Below are 14597 nucleotides of genomic sequence, written 5' to 3' on the forward strand. Positions count from 1 at the left end.
TTAGATATACAGCGGGTGATACCGGTCAACAGGGGATGCTTCCTCTTCCGAGACAATAAAGTCATATCCGCTTGAAACAAACACATGTCACGCACGATAGAGAAGCAAAGACATAATATTATGAAAAATATTATTCCTATTTATTTAATTATTCACCTTCCATTTACAACTATTTTTTAAATAAATGTTTTGATCACTTTAATAGATCAAAATATTTTATTTGATATTGATGTCATGCTTTTATTATCATAAAGAGAGAGAGAGAGAGAGAGAGAGAGAGAGAGAGAGAGAGAGAGAGAGAGAGAGAGAGAGAGAGAGAGAGAGAGATGAATAGATTATGAATTAATTTTGAATTTTTTTAGCATTAGAGGACATGTATAGAATACACTTTTTCCACAATAAAATTAGGTTTATTTTTTTTCGAAAGTGTGTATATGCGTATAATCAGTGTAATATTTGGCACTTTTCGGAAAAAATAGTAATCATCAGTGTTTAGGGCGTCTGCTCTCGAGTCGCAGATCGAAGAATTGATCCTAACGTCGCGAATTCTAATCCAACTGATGGACGTGCAGACCGGTCCTTTGGATGAGACCGTATAGACCAAGGCCACGTGTTGCAGTGGGTGCTGGCACGAAAAAAGATCCCTCACTGCTCAATGACCCTAAGTGCTGAGTTCTGGACAAAATTTGCAGCTCTCCACCGGCAAGTGGGGCGTCTCCATAAAAGTGAAAAATTCTCGAGGGGGGAGATACAAACAAACATTTAAGGGGGCCGACTGGGGTTTTCATTGCGCAATATTTCGCGCATAATAGTAAAACGAAGCGTATTTACTGTTTTAAAGCAACTTTTTTCAATTGATTTATAAAATTAAACAAAATTAAGGAATTGCAGGTTTAAAGATGTAATTACAATTTTATATAATTGATGTTTTAACAATCTTGCAACTGATAGGTAGGATGACCTCGTTCTAGCGTGTTTTTGACGTTATGATAAACTGAAGCTCTTAAGGAAAGAGGTAATAAAAATGTTATTAAAGAAAAAGTAATAAACATATGCTCTTGAAATTTTAAACATAGAAATTAGAGAATCTCTTCATCAATTAATTTTTCATGTTTTCAAATAAATCTTTTGTGCCTGCCATATTTTATAGTACGCTATTAAAATAGGAAAATTCGTTATTTTTTGGCATTTTGAGATGTCCTGTCTGGTAACAAGACTGTAGAATTGTGTGTTCCTTACACAAAATGCACAATATAGTATTACTCTTTACATGTTATAGTTTGAACAGAAAGTAGTATTTGTATAATTTGCTTTAAAGTGCTAGAAATTGGCATTTTCCTATTAATGTAAATGTACCTGTATTTTGAGACTGTCCCTTTAGAATACCTGGACGGTAGATTTCTCTAAAACTTGGCATACACACTAAAGTTTATGTAAGTTTTATATGGTATTAAAATGAAGAGTTTCGCTATTGTAGTTTTCACACAATAAACCTCCAGCCGCCCTTAATGTAGATATAATTAATCTATTTGCAAGATTTTTTTTCAGGTTTGCAGCACTTTTCAAATCACGAATATCATTTAAGGTAGGATTCTTCTCTGGTTTCTGACTAGATGGAATATTCAAAGTACATTTGTTGATACGTCATATATATTTAGATGTAAGAGATTTAAAAGACCACATTTTTCTTTTCTCATCACAATTATACAACTTTAAATAGAAATGGTTAACTGCGTTTGAAAACTAACAGGGACTATATTTTTGGCGGAATGATGGCGTATGAAAATATCTTCTTTTCTGCCTCTCAAAATTATTACAGAACATAGAATTTAGTTATATTTTTTACGCAATCAAAGACTAGAAGAAATTTTCAAATGTAAGTTAAATTAATAATAAGGGACTAAAGTTTCAAAATATATTAAATAAATAATATTTTTCACACATACTAGGACTATGCTGGCTTTTAAATGCTTCAAATCTAACTACAGACTTGAGCCAAAAATTCGTAAAAAGTGTTATTTCTCTCTTAGGAAACGATCTAAACTTTTAATTTTTGTATCAATTTGTACCTTTATGTGACAACTTTACTATATGTGAAAATTGGAAAAAGTTAAATATAGGAAGCATATAAAAATAACTAATAAACCCTAAAAATTTAAGAAAAGTAGAGGAAATTCGGATTAGTAAATATCCATTTTGTTTAAATTATCCATGTCAATTTGGTAATATAATCTTGTAGGCCCGATATGGTAGTATCTTTTTATGCAAAATGAAAAACATTCAATCTTTTGAATTACAAGTAGGGATCGCATGATTGGAAACAGTAATTTTTTATTCTTAATGTCCAGGAAAAAGGTAATGAGATTGACCTGACCTTGCCTCTAATATTAAACGGTCAAACTTAAACTCACTGATACCATCACTTAGTGATCTTGTCCTCTTGATTCTGTGAAAATTTCATTAATTTTTAAATACAAGAAATGTGAGAATAATCCTACCTTAATGCATCTTGAATATATGTGCAAATCTTGGCATAATCTATTGATGGTATATCCTCGAAATTTATCAATTTATTAGGACCCTTCCATTATCCTCCCATGAATATAGACACAAATTTACGACAGAACAAACCCAGATAGCATGACTATGTTGGGCCAACACAGGTAAAAGGTTGTAAGGTTGGCGTTGGGGGAACCACGTTGGGCCAACGTTAGACCCATGTTACCATGTCAACCTTCTCGACCATGACATAATTCCTTTATTGGCCCAACGTTGGTCCAACATAAGCAATTTCCAATCACTTTACTTTCCAAGGAAGGACGGGTGCTGATGTTGGCCCAACGTTGGCCCAATATATATAATACAACCTTAAAGAAAGTGTCTTCAAATTGGTAGTTGTATATTGGACCAACGTTGGCCCGATGTTTGTAGTACACCCGTAAAGAATGTGTCAAATCAAGTTGGTAGTAGTATGTTGGCCCAACGTTGGCCCAATGTTTATAATACACCCGTAAAGAATGTGTCAAATCAAGTTGGTAGTGGTATGTTGGCCCAATGTTTGTAATACACCCGTAAAGAATGTGTCAAATCAAGTTGGTAGTGGTATGTTGGCCCAACGTTGGTCCAGTGTTTGTAATACACCCGTAGAGAATGTGTCAAATCAAGTTGGTAGTGGTATGTTGGCCGAACGTTGGTCCAATGTTTGTAATACACCTTTAAAGAAATGTCTTATGAAGTTCGTAAGAGAATGTTGGCCCAACGTTGGCCCGATATTAGCAAGAGTGTTATTTTGTTCAGGTGTTTTAAAGATGGGATATTTATATTGGGCCAACGTTGGTCCAATTATTATACTGCCAACTAAATGATGGTGTCAATTTTATAATTAGCTGCTGAGCTTTACGTTGGGACAGCGTTGGTTCCAAATATTAAATTAGATGCATATTCTGAAATAATTAAGAGGATATTCTATGTCCATGCTTTTCATTGGATGACTTCTTTTGTTTAAATATGATATTTTCAACATTCTAACTTTGAACTTAAGTGATCACAGCACCAAAGAGTGTTTTATTCTATTTTTTGAATTGTGTGCATGGTTATTTATTTTTAATAAAACGCTTAAAATTATCATTTTTTTATGAGCGTTGTATTCATAAGAATTTAGAGAAGATTGAATTAATTGTTAGTTAAAAGTTCTCAGGAACAGGATGTGAATCCTAGATAGCAGAACATCGTTGGTCCAATCTTACATTATGTTTGTATTATCGCTGTTTGGTTACATTTAATGGACCAACAAAGGTCCAAAATGGAATATTGATATATGTAGTTAATTATGTATAATGGGGCCAATGTTGGGCTATCTGTTGGTGTTATATCATAAAACTACCCGGTATTACATGAGAGAAAATATTTGTTGGGGGATTGGCATCGGCCCCAAGTTGGCCCAATATACCATGAATCTGATTGAGTATCATGGGTAGACACCATCCGGGTTACTTGTAATATCCGCGCCATTTTTAATCTGACACGAGCGGAATGAGACTGATGCCTTGCATATCTGCATCCACTTTGTAAGTATTTATAATATATTTGCTTCGACACAGCTTAATTAATGTTTATAGTTTAAACGATATCTTGTACAAATCTGTGTAAATAAGTGCAGAGGCCATTTGCTGTCGAGACAACACTGTCCCAGATAGCATGCTAACACTGGGCCAACGTTGGGCCAATGTTACCGGTTACATCGGGCCAATGTTGGCAAATGACATTGGCCCAATGTAAGTTTGCTTATCGGCCCAATGTTGGCCCGATATGTTGTGCCGACGTTTGCCCAATGTAGAATGTTATTTCTACAGATGTTGGCCCAACGTTGCGACAACATTGTCCAATTAAATGAATGCGACACTGGGCCAATTTTGGCCCAACGTTAACAATAACATTGGGCCGATGTTGGCAAATGACGTTGACCCAGTGTCATTTTGCTCATTGGCCCAATGTTGGCCTGATATATTGGACCAACATTGGACCAATGTGAATAATATTTAATTGTTACAAATCTGTATATTAACAAATTCGGTAGTCTCTAAAATCAGAAATAAATCTACCACCAATCCTTCTTGAAAATACAAGTTAGCTAAAATAAATTTACAAGGCTTGTTAAAATTCTTAATATTCATCAAAACAAAATAGATTATCTGTGATTAAATTTATTGTTTCTAACTTTCTATACAAGAAAAATATATGAAAGTATAAAATAACAAATGTGTTTTGATACAGTTAAAACAATAAATTATTTGCCCCTTATTTAGATTGAAATTTGTGTCTAGTAGAATAAATTTCTACCACTCATTTTACTTGTATACACTTAAAGTCGAGCACATATGACCAAACATGTTGAAAATGTTGAACATGTTAAAGTTAAAACAAAATTTATTCAGTACTAAAGGATAGATTGGGTTCTTTCATTTAAAATGTGTTCAGTGTACTAACAAATTTTCTATACATGTATTTAACTTTGAATAATGAGTTATATGGCGCAACATTAAATTAAAATCGGTGTAATGGTGATCAAGCATAGAAATTTTATGCATAAATGCCTTCATCACGCAAGCTAATCGCTTAATCACACCATCAAACAAAAAAGACGGTTATTCTTCAATTGACAGCTTAAAAATATAGTGATGTACTTATAAATTTAATCGTATGTTTACTCTTTACTGAGAAAAGTAAGTAACAAATGTATAAAGTACCAAATACTACAATTTTAGTGGTACTGAAGATTCTAAAAAGACATTGAGAACACAATCAAAGAATGGCTAAAGTATGCAAAGGACAGGGATGGGGAGGAAGAAACGGACAAAGAAGAAAAGAAGGGGGAGGAGACTCTGGAGAGAGAAGAGGAGACTTAGGAGAGGGATCAGATTGAACGCGGCAGTGTCTAACTTTTTCCTGTTTGGGCTGTGACATACCTGTATTTCTCTCCTTTTCTGTGTCTGTTTGTCGGTAACAAACATGATGCAGATGTCAGATACATTTTTATGTGTAAGTAAACAAAATTGCGAGATTCATTTTAGTATTATTTTAAGAAAAGAAGGTCTTTGTTTATTTTTAAGACGTGCTTATTGATATCTGCAATTTACTGAACTTGTGCATAAATTTACATCAGAAAGGGAGTATACAATCATTTAACCCTACATGTATCGCTTCAAGTGAGCATCAACTTTTTGTTCTTTATGTTTTCTTCATGCTTTGAGCAATAAAATATTAGTATGTTATAATTTTATTTAATAATATGATTTCTTTTTGCTCAGTTTTTTAATTAATGTAGAGCTACTTACAATGTAATACTTGTTGATGGTAATTCTTTGAGATATTGTGAATATGTATTAAACTATTAATCTAGCATATATAAAGGGCTTTTACCAATAAATAAAGGGCTTTTACCAATAAACTGTACTACAAAACTACGATAACCTTATATAGTTTGTTATTACATTCTGAGGACAAATGGCCAGCCAGTGAAGAGCAAATGAGTTGTCCTGATGGAGAGCCAATAAGATACAAACCAACGTTGGTCCAAAAATTGTGTTTGCCTCATATTGAAAAAATAAGTGGCCCATCAATGGCTGAATGATATCCGTTCGTTGGTCCAACAATAAGCCAACAAGTTGGTCTGATTAAGGGCCGATGAGCAAATTACCGTTGGCCCAACATTAATTGCTTACAATGGCCCAACTGTACAAAAGTGACGTTTGCCCAACAATGAAAGAATACATTGGCCCAACAGTGGTCCAATATTAACTGTTACATTGGCCCAACAATAAGCCAACAAGTTGGTTTGATTAAGGGCCGATGAGCAAATTACCGTTGGCCCAACATTAATTGCTTACAATGGCCCAACTGTACAAAAATGACGTTTGCCCAATATTGAAAGAATAAATTGGCCCAACAGTGGCCCAATATTAACTGTTACATTGGCCCAACAATAAGCCCACAAGTTGGATTGATTAAGGGCCGATGAGCAAATTACCGATGGCCCAATGTTGAATGCAAACGGTGGCCCAACATAAGGAGCATTGTTGGCCCAACAAAGGTCCAACAGCATCCTGCTATCTGGGAAGGGGCTTGCTCCCGGTGTGTAATATTTATTTATTTAAAAAAAAAATCATATAGTTACGGTTTTATTATTATTTTTTAAAATAAATAATTATAACACGCCGGGAGCAAGCCCCTGTGGACAGTATCACTTGTCTAGGGAATGTTAAGAAAATATATTAATAAAATCGTAAAATATAGACATCATATCCTCTTATATATCTGCAAATAGGTATACATGAAATATTTTATTTGATGACAAAATGCATTTCTCATTGTATAAAATGTGACTTGATAAGGCTTTCGCTGCGTACTTGTAATGTAAACTGTTTCAACTTTTGCATGACGTCTCCTTGACGAGTGCATTATAATCAGTGAATTGTTTCGATCTTGCTGTGTAGGATTTAACTAACGACGAAACTACATTAAACAGTAAGTTTTGATGATGATTAGTTGTTCAGAGTTACTAATATTTTGAAATTTAAAAAAAAATCATTTTTGGGGTAATTTGAAGATCTAATATTTTTTGTGTGACGTCACTGTAAACTTTTCCCGTATAAACAAGCATTCTGAGAGTATTGCATTAGTAATACATGTCCCCTACCGAGATCCCCTATTCTCTTTAGGATGTCATTTTATAATATCGTATAGTATTTGAAAAAGTATTAAAGTGCCCCCAAAATGTAAACCTTTCGGTGATTACTTCTTTATAAATGAAATATCTTGGAATAAAGTCGATCTGCTTTTCGGAAGCAGGAAGACGTGTTTGAATGCCTTTAGAAATACATGCATGCTTTGAAATTGATCAAAACATCTAATTTTGCATGGTTACCAATCAATTTTTTTTATAACAATCAAACTTAATCTATGGCTTGTCACTTGGTAAGAATAATCTAACTGTGTCTCGGGACAAACCCTCACCACAGTTAGAATACCTCCCTATCGCTCACGATGTCGCATAAAATTGCAGAATGAGAATCGCATCAAAGCGATTTATTAGGAATAAAAAATGATATTCCATTGAAAATAAATTACCAAATTCATTTAAACAAGCCGTTTGATTAATTTTTCTTTTGAAACCTAAACAAATAATAAAAAGAAAAAAATTCAACTCACTTTCTCAAAGTCTTTTTCTCGTTTCATATTTACAAACCATGTTAACTTTCGGTATTAGAATGCACTGAATTTTTTTCCCTATATTGTGTCACTGCCTATAAACAGAACACAATCTACAGTTTATATCGGGTCCTAGAACACCCGAAGTTGACATCAAAAAGATGCCCATGGGTACCAATTGCGCTCCGTTATAAGCAGACCTAATTTTGTATTCTTATGAAGCAGAATGTATGCAAAATCTTATGCATGAAAAGAAGAAAACACTTGCTGTGACCTTCAACTCGACATTTAGATAGATCGACAACGTATAATTAATTAATAATCATGGTAATTACCATTCCTATGTCCATGCGATATATGCCGGTGAGCTTGAGAGGTATCACCGAGTCTGACACATCTATTTCATACTTGAATATTTTACTAGAAAAAGACCTTAATGGCAATCTAATCCAACAACCAATCTAAATGATAAACGTGATGACTTTAACTTTTCTATCGTCAACTTCCCTTCAATATCCCTTCATTACCTTCATACAGGGTTTATATGTCTCAGTTGATTCGATATACAATAGCATGCTTTACGTTTGAACAATTCTAAAACGAGGTAAATTATTGACAAACAAGTTGATGAAACAAGAATATCAGCAGCCTTGTTTGAAGTCTTCATTTCGTAAGTTCTAAGCAAAAAAAAAAATAAAAATAAAAAATAAATAAATAAATAAATAAAATAATAAAAATAAAAAAAAATAACCCCAAAATTAAACAGTTATTCCTTATTTGTTTCAAACCGAACTGACTACGATTCCTATGCTTTCTTTGCTTCCAAGAAGAAGATATTGATATAACGTGGGGTGTAATCAGTCGATGGGGATGCTTTCTTCCTATCTGCACCTGCTCTCGCCTCTGATCCGTCCTGGCTTCCTCTTTATTTTTTTTTATTAAACATTTATGCTTCAATGCTGTTCATTATATTAACATTTCATTTTGACAATTGAAAGTCAACCAAAAAAGTAATACACATGAAAACCTATACGTTATCATTAACCTGTTCAAATGATTATTGCAGGGGATACTTAGTCCTCCTAGTCACCTGATTCCATCTTTGGAATCTTCAGGGATCTGCTCTATGCCTTGTTCAAAATTTATAAATGCTTTTGACATCTCAAATTGTTTGTTGCTTTAACTTTTACCCTTTTTAAGAATGAAAAGAAGAAGGCAATCAAGCACTTTATGGCTCATCCTGACTGTTATTGGAGTAGTCACATGGGTGTACTCTACCAGAGTTCTCATTTTGAAAGTGTCAAAGAAACATGTTCAGAAATCTGGATTGACAAAATCAGACGTTAAACATTACTTGTTGCGCCCACAAAGGACACTGACTCAAAACAACAATAGGGATGGACACTATTTCCAAGTAAAACAAAATAAAGAAGTTTATAATATTCTTCACAAAGAAGGGGGATTTTTTGTTGACATTGGTGCGCATGATGGTCAGTTTTTATCCAATACACTTTGGCTGGAGAGACGACACAACTGGACAGGTCTCCTGATAGAAGCAAACCCTGACCTCTGTTATAAAATTGATCAACTAAAAAGAAACGCATGGAGGCTATGTGCTTGTGTATCTAGTACTCAAAAGAACATTTCATTTATTAAAAGCAGTGGTGTAGGTGGCATCGCAAACCATATTGATAAACACCACATCAAAACGTCAAACAAGAAAAACACAATAATTGTACCCTGCTTCAGCTTCGAGCAGATTTTCGTCACGATAGGTGTCAACCATATTGATTTTTATGCATTAGACATTGAAGGGGCAGAAATGGCTGTCCTTGAATCCATGAAATCAGGACTCAAGACAGGTACCTTCACAGTGGATGTTTGGTCCATTGAATATAGAGTATGGGATGGTCAAAAGATAGTCGTTGAGAAATCAAAAAAGAATCTGAAAGAAATAAGAGACTATTTCAAACATATTCGGGGATATTTTGAACATTTACAGTTATCAACAGGCGGTAATGGTAAGAATAGATATGCTCTTGATTTAGTGTTTGTTCGAATTTCGACATGGTGTAAAACAAGAGATAGTTTCCCAAACGGAACAAGCTGCCCTGGAAAGGAGAAAGTCTACAACATCAACAAATATCTTAAAGCTCCTCATCCTTACCGAAAACTAGAGAATGCAGACCACTTGCATTCACAAGCCAAGCAAGACCAAGTTGTTTATGAAATTGTTAAAAAAGATAGAGGATTTTTTGTTGATATTGGCGCTTACGACGGACGATTCTTATCCAATACGTTATGGTTAGAACGAAAACATAACTGGACGGGACTTTTAATTGAAGCTAATCCAGGTTTGTGCCTAAGAATAGACCAGGTAAGGCGCCATGCCTGGAGAATGTGTGCATGTCTCTCTAATTCACAGAAATCGGTCTCATTTATTAGAGGAGATACCATTGGTGGAGTTGAGCAACATATTGACAAATATAATATCAAAATGTTAAACAAACAAAACAAAGTAGTTGTCCCTTGTTTTAGTTTGGAAGAAGCGTTGAATATAATTAAAGTCTTTCATATTGATTTCTATTCCCTGGACGTTGAAGGCGCGGAATTGGCGATCCTGGAATCGCTGAAGGATGGACTCAGGTCGAAGCGTTTTACAGTAGACGTTTGGACGATTGAATACAGAGTCTGGGACGGCCAAAGGGTTATTGTGGATAAATCTCTTGAAAATCTTTATGCATTGAGAAAATATTTTCAAGAAATCGGTGGATACAGCGAACATTCCCAGCTTTCCAACGATGGAAATTTTACAGACGGATATGCCCTAGATGTCGTGTTTGTACGTAATGAGATGTGGTGCAAGTCTCATGAAAAATTAACAAATGGTGCATTGTGTTCAAAATATGGTTGAACGTTGGTATTTGGAAAGATAAATCGTCAGTGAATAAACTAAACATATACATGTAAATGCGTAGTTTGTATAGATTGTCTTCCAACAATCTCTTGGAATTCCATGAGTACCAATAGAACCCTCGTTATTATCAGACCCATTCATATGAAACAGAATTGTCTAAAGTCTTTAATGTGAAAAGATGAAAACGTTAAGACTTGCTGTGGTATTCACCTCTCAATGTAGATATATCGACGATAGATCGTCAATTAACAAAGGTTTTTTTTCCATTCTCATGTTGATACGATATATGCTGATGAGCTTGAAATAAAAGATACCACAGAGTCTGACACATCGATTTGTTTCATATTTTGATATCTTCCTTAAATGCCATTAACTTTTCAATCGTTAACTTCCTTAACTTATGCAGCAATACAACTTCATCACCTGAATACGGGGTTTATATCTCTCAGTTGATTTGATATACAAAAGCATACTCTACGAAAGAACAATTCCTTAAACGAGGTAAATTATTGAGAAACAATTTGCTGATACAACAATATCAGCAGTCTCGTTTAAAGTCCTTATTTCTTAAGTTCTATGGTCGATACAATGAACTAGTCAGCAAATACAATTTATCTAAAGTCTATTGCTGATTGGCGTTTTTCATACTGATTCTTAATCCATGATTTACATACAGATTTTCCCGTTATTTCTGGATCATGACACACGGCAGTTGTGACCGGTCGGCAAGGGATGCTACATAGCACCTGATCCCACCTCTGATGTTTTTACAAAATGTATGTAAGGTAATATAGAATGTAGCAGGTATAGAAATATTCCTAGAAATGAAAGAGTATGTAAACTTTGTCTCAAAACAAAAGGTAATCTTTGTATTGCATATGAAGTCCTCTTTATTGAATATTGTGGTCTGAATACTATTAATAATATTAGAAAGAAGCTGTCAAATATGAAAACATTTCTTTCTTTTTTTTTTTTTTTTTTTTTTTTTTGGTAATACAAGAATTTATTTCAATATGGATAAATGCTTTGGCACAGCATGTCTTTCTAGTTTTAAAGGAAGAGAATTTTCACGAAGTCTCACGAAGATTGATAATACAAAAATAAAGATCAAGATGTTATATTTTGTTTAATGCTTGAAGAGGATTATGCTATGCAAATTACATGCGACTTGAAATGTATTGTACGTTGGGCTTGTGACCTTGAATACTCTAATAAATATATATTGGTTGATAATGTTTTGAACATCAAATAGTATCAAACATTTAAAAAAAAAATAAATTTCAGAAAAGATAGTTGAGGATCATTGATAATTAAGAAAAACATTGTTGCTCTCCTGACTGCCGTAAAGTTGAAAATTAAAACCATAAAAATCAAAAATTCAAAAAGGGTTGACAGCATGAATTGTTAACGAAAATATGCTATATTTTTTATCCAATATTTCAAAATTTAAACATCTGAAAGTATTTGAACTGACTTTTTGCCTTGAAGAATTCTTTATCTATGTCAAAAAACTAGCTAAAATATACATAATTATGTATAATTAGAAGATAAGATATATTTAATGGGATATTTTCCTTCTCCTTCTCTGGAAAAACACTGTAAGCAAGTGAGGTCAACAAAAACATTCAATTCATAATTTTTTCTTCATATTGATTCTCACATATTTGTTACATTCCTGGCTACGAAGAAAGGAGACTTTAAAGTAGGATTGCAAAGCAAAAAAATATCAGAACGTGTGGTTTATTGAAGTTGAGGTGAAATTATGTGCATTTAAAACGATTATTCAGTTTGTTTATTTTCATATTCATTAAAACGTTCAAATAAAAAATTAAAACACATTTGAAAATTGAATGATATCATTAAATATTGGTGAATTTACGTACTAAATTTACTTACTGACGCCTGTATCTGACATTTTAGATGCAAGATGCAACATAATCATAAGGACATGCGACTTATTTATGTCAACATGCAGGCTAATATTATGTCAACATGCGACTTATTTATGTCATAATGCAAGATAATTATGTCAACATGTGACTTATTTATGTTAACATGCAAGATATGTAATTTGATATGCAACTTATTTTCTGGCATGTTGACAGAAATATTTTGTTTGTATGGTGGCATATTTCTGCCCCCTACATGCAAGATAAATCATGTTAACATGCAAGAAAATTATGTCAACATGCAAGAAAATTATGTCAACATGCAAGAAAATTATGTCAACATGTAAGATAATTATGTTGACATGCAAGTTACAAATCTTTTTTGATTTCATGATGTGATCAATCTAGCGGCTTGCATGATAATTTGCATTAACAGGTGTTTATGCTTAAAATTATCACGCAAGCCAATGGATTGCTCATCGCCTTAAAATCAAAAAATTGGAGTTATTCCTTATATTTATATGCTCTTGATTCCGCCAATCCACTTTCTACAAGCCCCGCTTCTGTCTCTATTTGTCCCGTCATGCACGTGATTTTTTTTACAGCACCTATCATGAACATTTATGTAGAAATAAAGTACATTAAATTTTACTATTTATTATTTTATCTCGGACAAAGACAATGGAAACATATATATTATTTATTATCTCGAATTCCTACATCAAAGACAGGACCCTACAAATTTTTTTTTGCAGTATGACCCATAAATTCTCCCAATTATCCGAGGAATATCATTTTGAACCACTGTTCTTTTAAATTGAAGAATTGGTCATTTTTAACACAAACTTGTTACTATGGGATGATGGTTGGAAGTTTTAGATATATAATAATATGACATGATGCTGATATAGTATATTCAGTATGTTTATCAACAAATAATAATCACACAAGTCATATTTAAACAAAAATTAAATCAAAATTCTGAAAAGGAAATAAATTTATTATACATGTTATGTTCAAACACGTTTGATTCATGGAAGTGAAATCATTTTTTCTCTTTCAAATGAAAAACAATATCATATCAACATATCTCCAAACCAGAAGTCTCTGTTGAGACTGTAGCTCTACTGGTTTGTACTTATCAAAAACCATTGCACAATTTTATGTGTCTTTGTGTAGTCTACTTGTGTGCCAACTTATTTTAAAATCAAACTAAAACTGTAGAAGGAGTAGCGTTTTAAAGGAATTTCACAGAAATTCTATTTTTAGTAACCATGGTAACACCATTCATCGAAATCAAAAACCGATGCACTATTTTATGTATCTTAGTGTAGTCTACTTGTGTGCCAAGTTATATTGAAATCAGACCAAAACTGTAGAAGGGGTAGCGTTTTAAAGGAATTTCACAGAATATTCTATTTTTAATAACCATGGCAACTCCGTTCATCGAAATCAAAAACCGATGCACTATTCTATGTTTCTTAATGTAGTCTACTTGTGTGCCAAGTTATATTGAAATCAGACCAAAACTGTAGAAGGAGTAGCGTTTTAAAGGAATTTCACAGAGAATTCTATTTTTAGTAACCATGGCAACACCGTTCACCGAAATCAAAAACCGTTGCACTATTCTATGTATCTTAGTGTAGTCTACTTGTGTGCCAAGTTATATTGAAATCAGACCAAAACTGTAGAAGGAGTAGTGTTATAAAGGAATTTAACAGAGAATTCTATTTTTAGTAACCATGGCAACACCGTACATCGAAATCAAAAACCGATGCACTATTCTATGTATCTTAGTGTAGTCTACTTGTGTGCCAAGTTATATTGAAATCAGACCAAAACTGTAGGAGGAGTAGCGTTTTGAAAAATTGTTTACAGACAGACGGACAGACAGACAGACAGACAGCTAGACAGACAGACGGACGCCGGACGCATTACTATCACATAAGCTCTTCTGGTCTCTGACCAGTAGAGCTAAAAACAAACTTGAGTCATGAATAAGTATTTTAAGTACTTTTATTGGCAGTGTTTTATCTTCGATGACAACATATTCCCCCTCTCTCTTGGTAAGTCAGACATTTAAC

General features: G+C 33.5%; 1 protein-coding gene across 1 annotated transcript; it reads left to right on the forward strand.

The window, feature by feature from the left end:
* Positions 1–8908: 8908 nt before the first annotated feature.
* LOC134253876 (uncharacterized) lies at positions 8909–10621 on the forward strand. Its single transcript, XM_062736460.1, has one exon. The coding sequence runs from the start codon at positions 8909–8911 to the stop codon at positions 10619–10621; it is 1713 nt and encodes a 570-aa protein (XP_062592444.1).
* Positions 10622–14597: the final 3976 nt, after the last annotated feature.

This window comes from Saccostrea cucullata, unplaced genomic scaffold, assembly GCF_032062105.1.
Source record: "Saccostrea cucullata isolate Sc308-1 unplaced genomic scaffold, CSIRO_AGI_Scuc_v1 ctg5139, whole genome shotgun sequence".
NCBI lineage: Eukaryota > Metazoa > Mollusca > Bivalvia > Ostreida > Ostreidae > Saccostrea > Saccostrea cuccullata.

Bases quoted from the DNA above. Each gene is read 5' to 3' on its own strand.
- LOC134253876 (XM_062736460.1), top strand. From the start codon at position 8,909: ATGAAAAGAAGAAGGCAATCAAGCACTTTATGGCTCATCCTGACTGTT.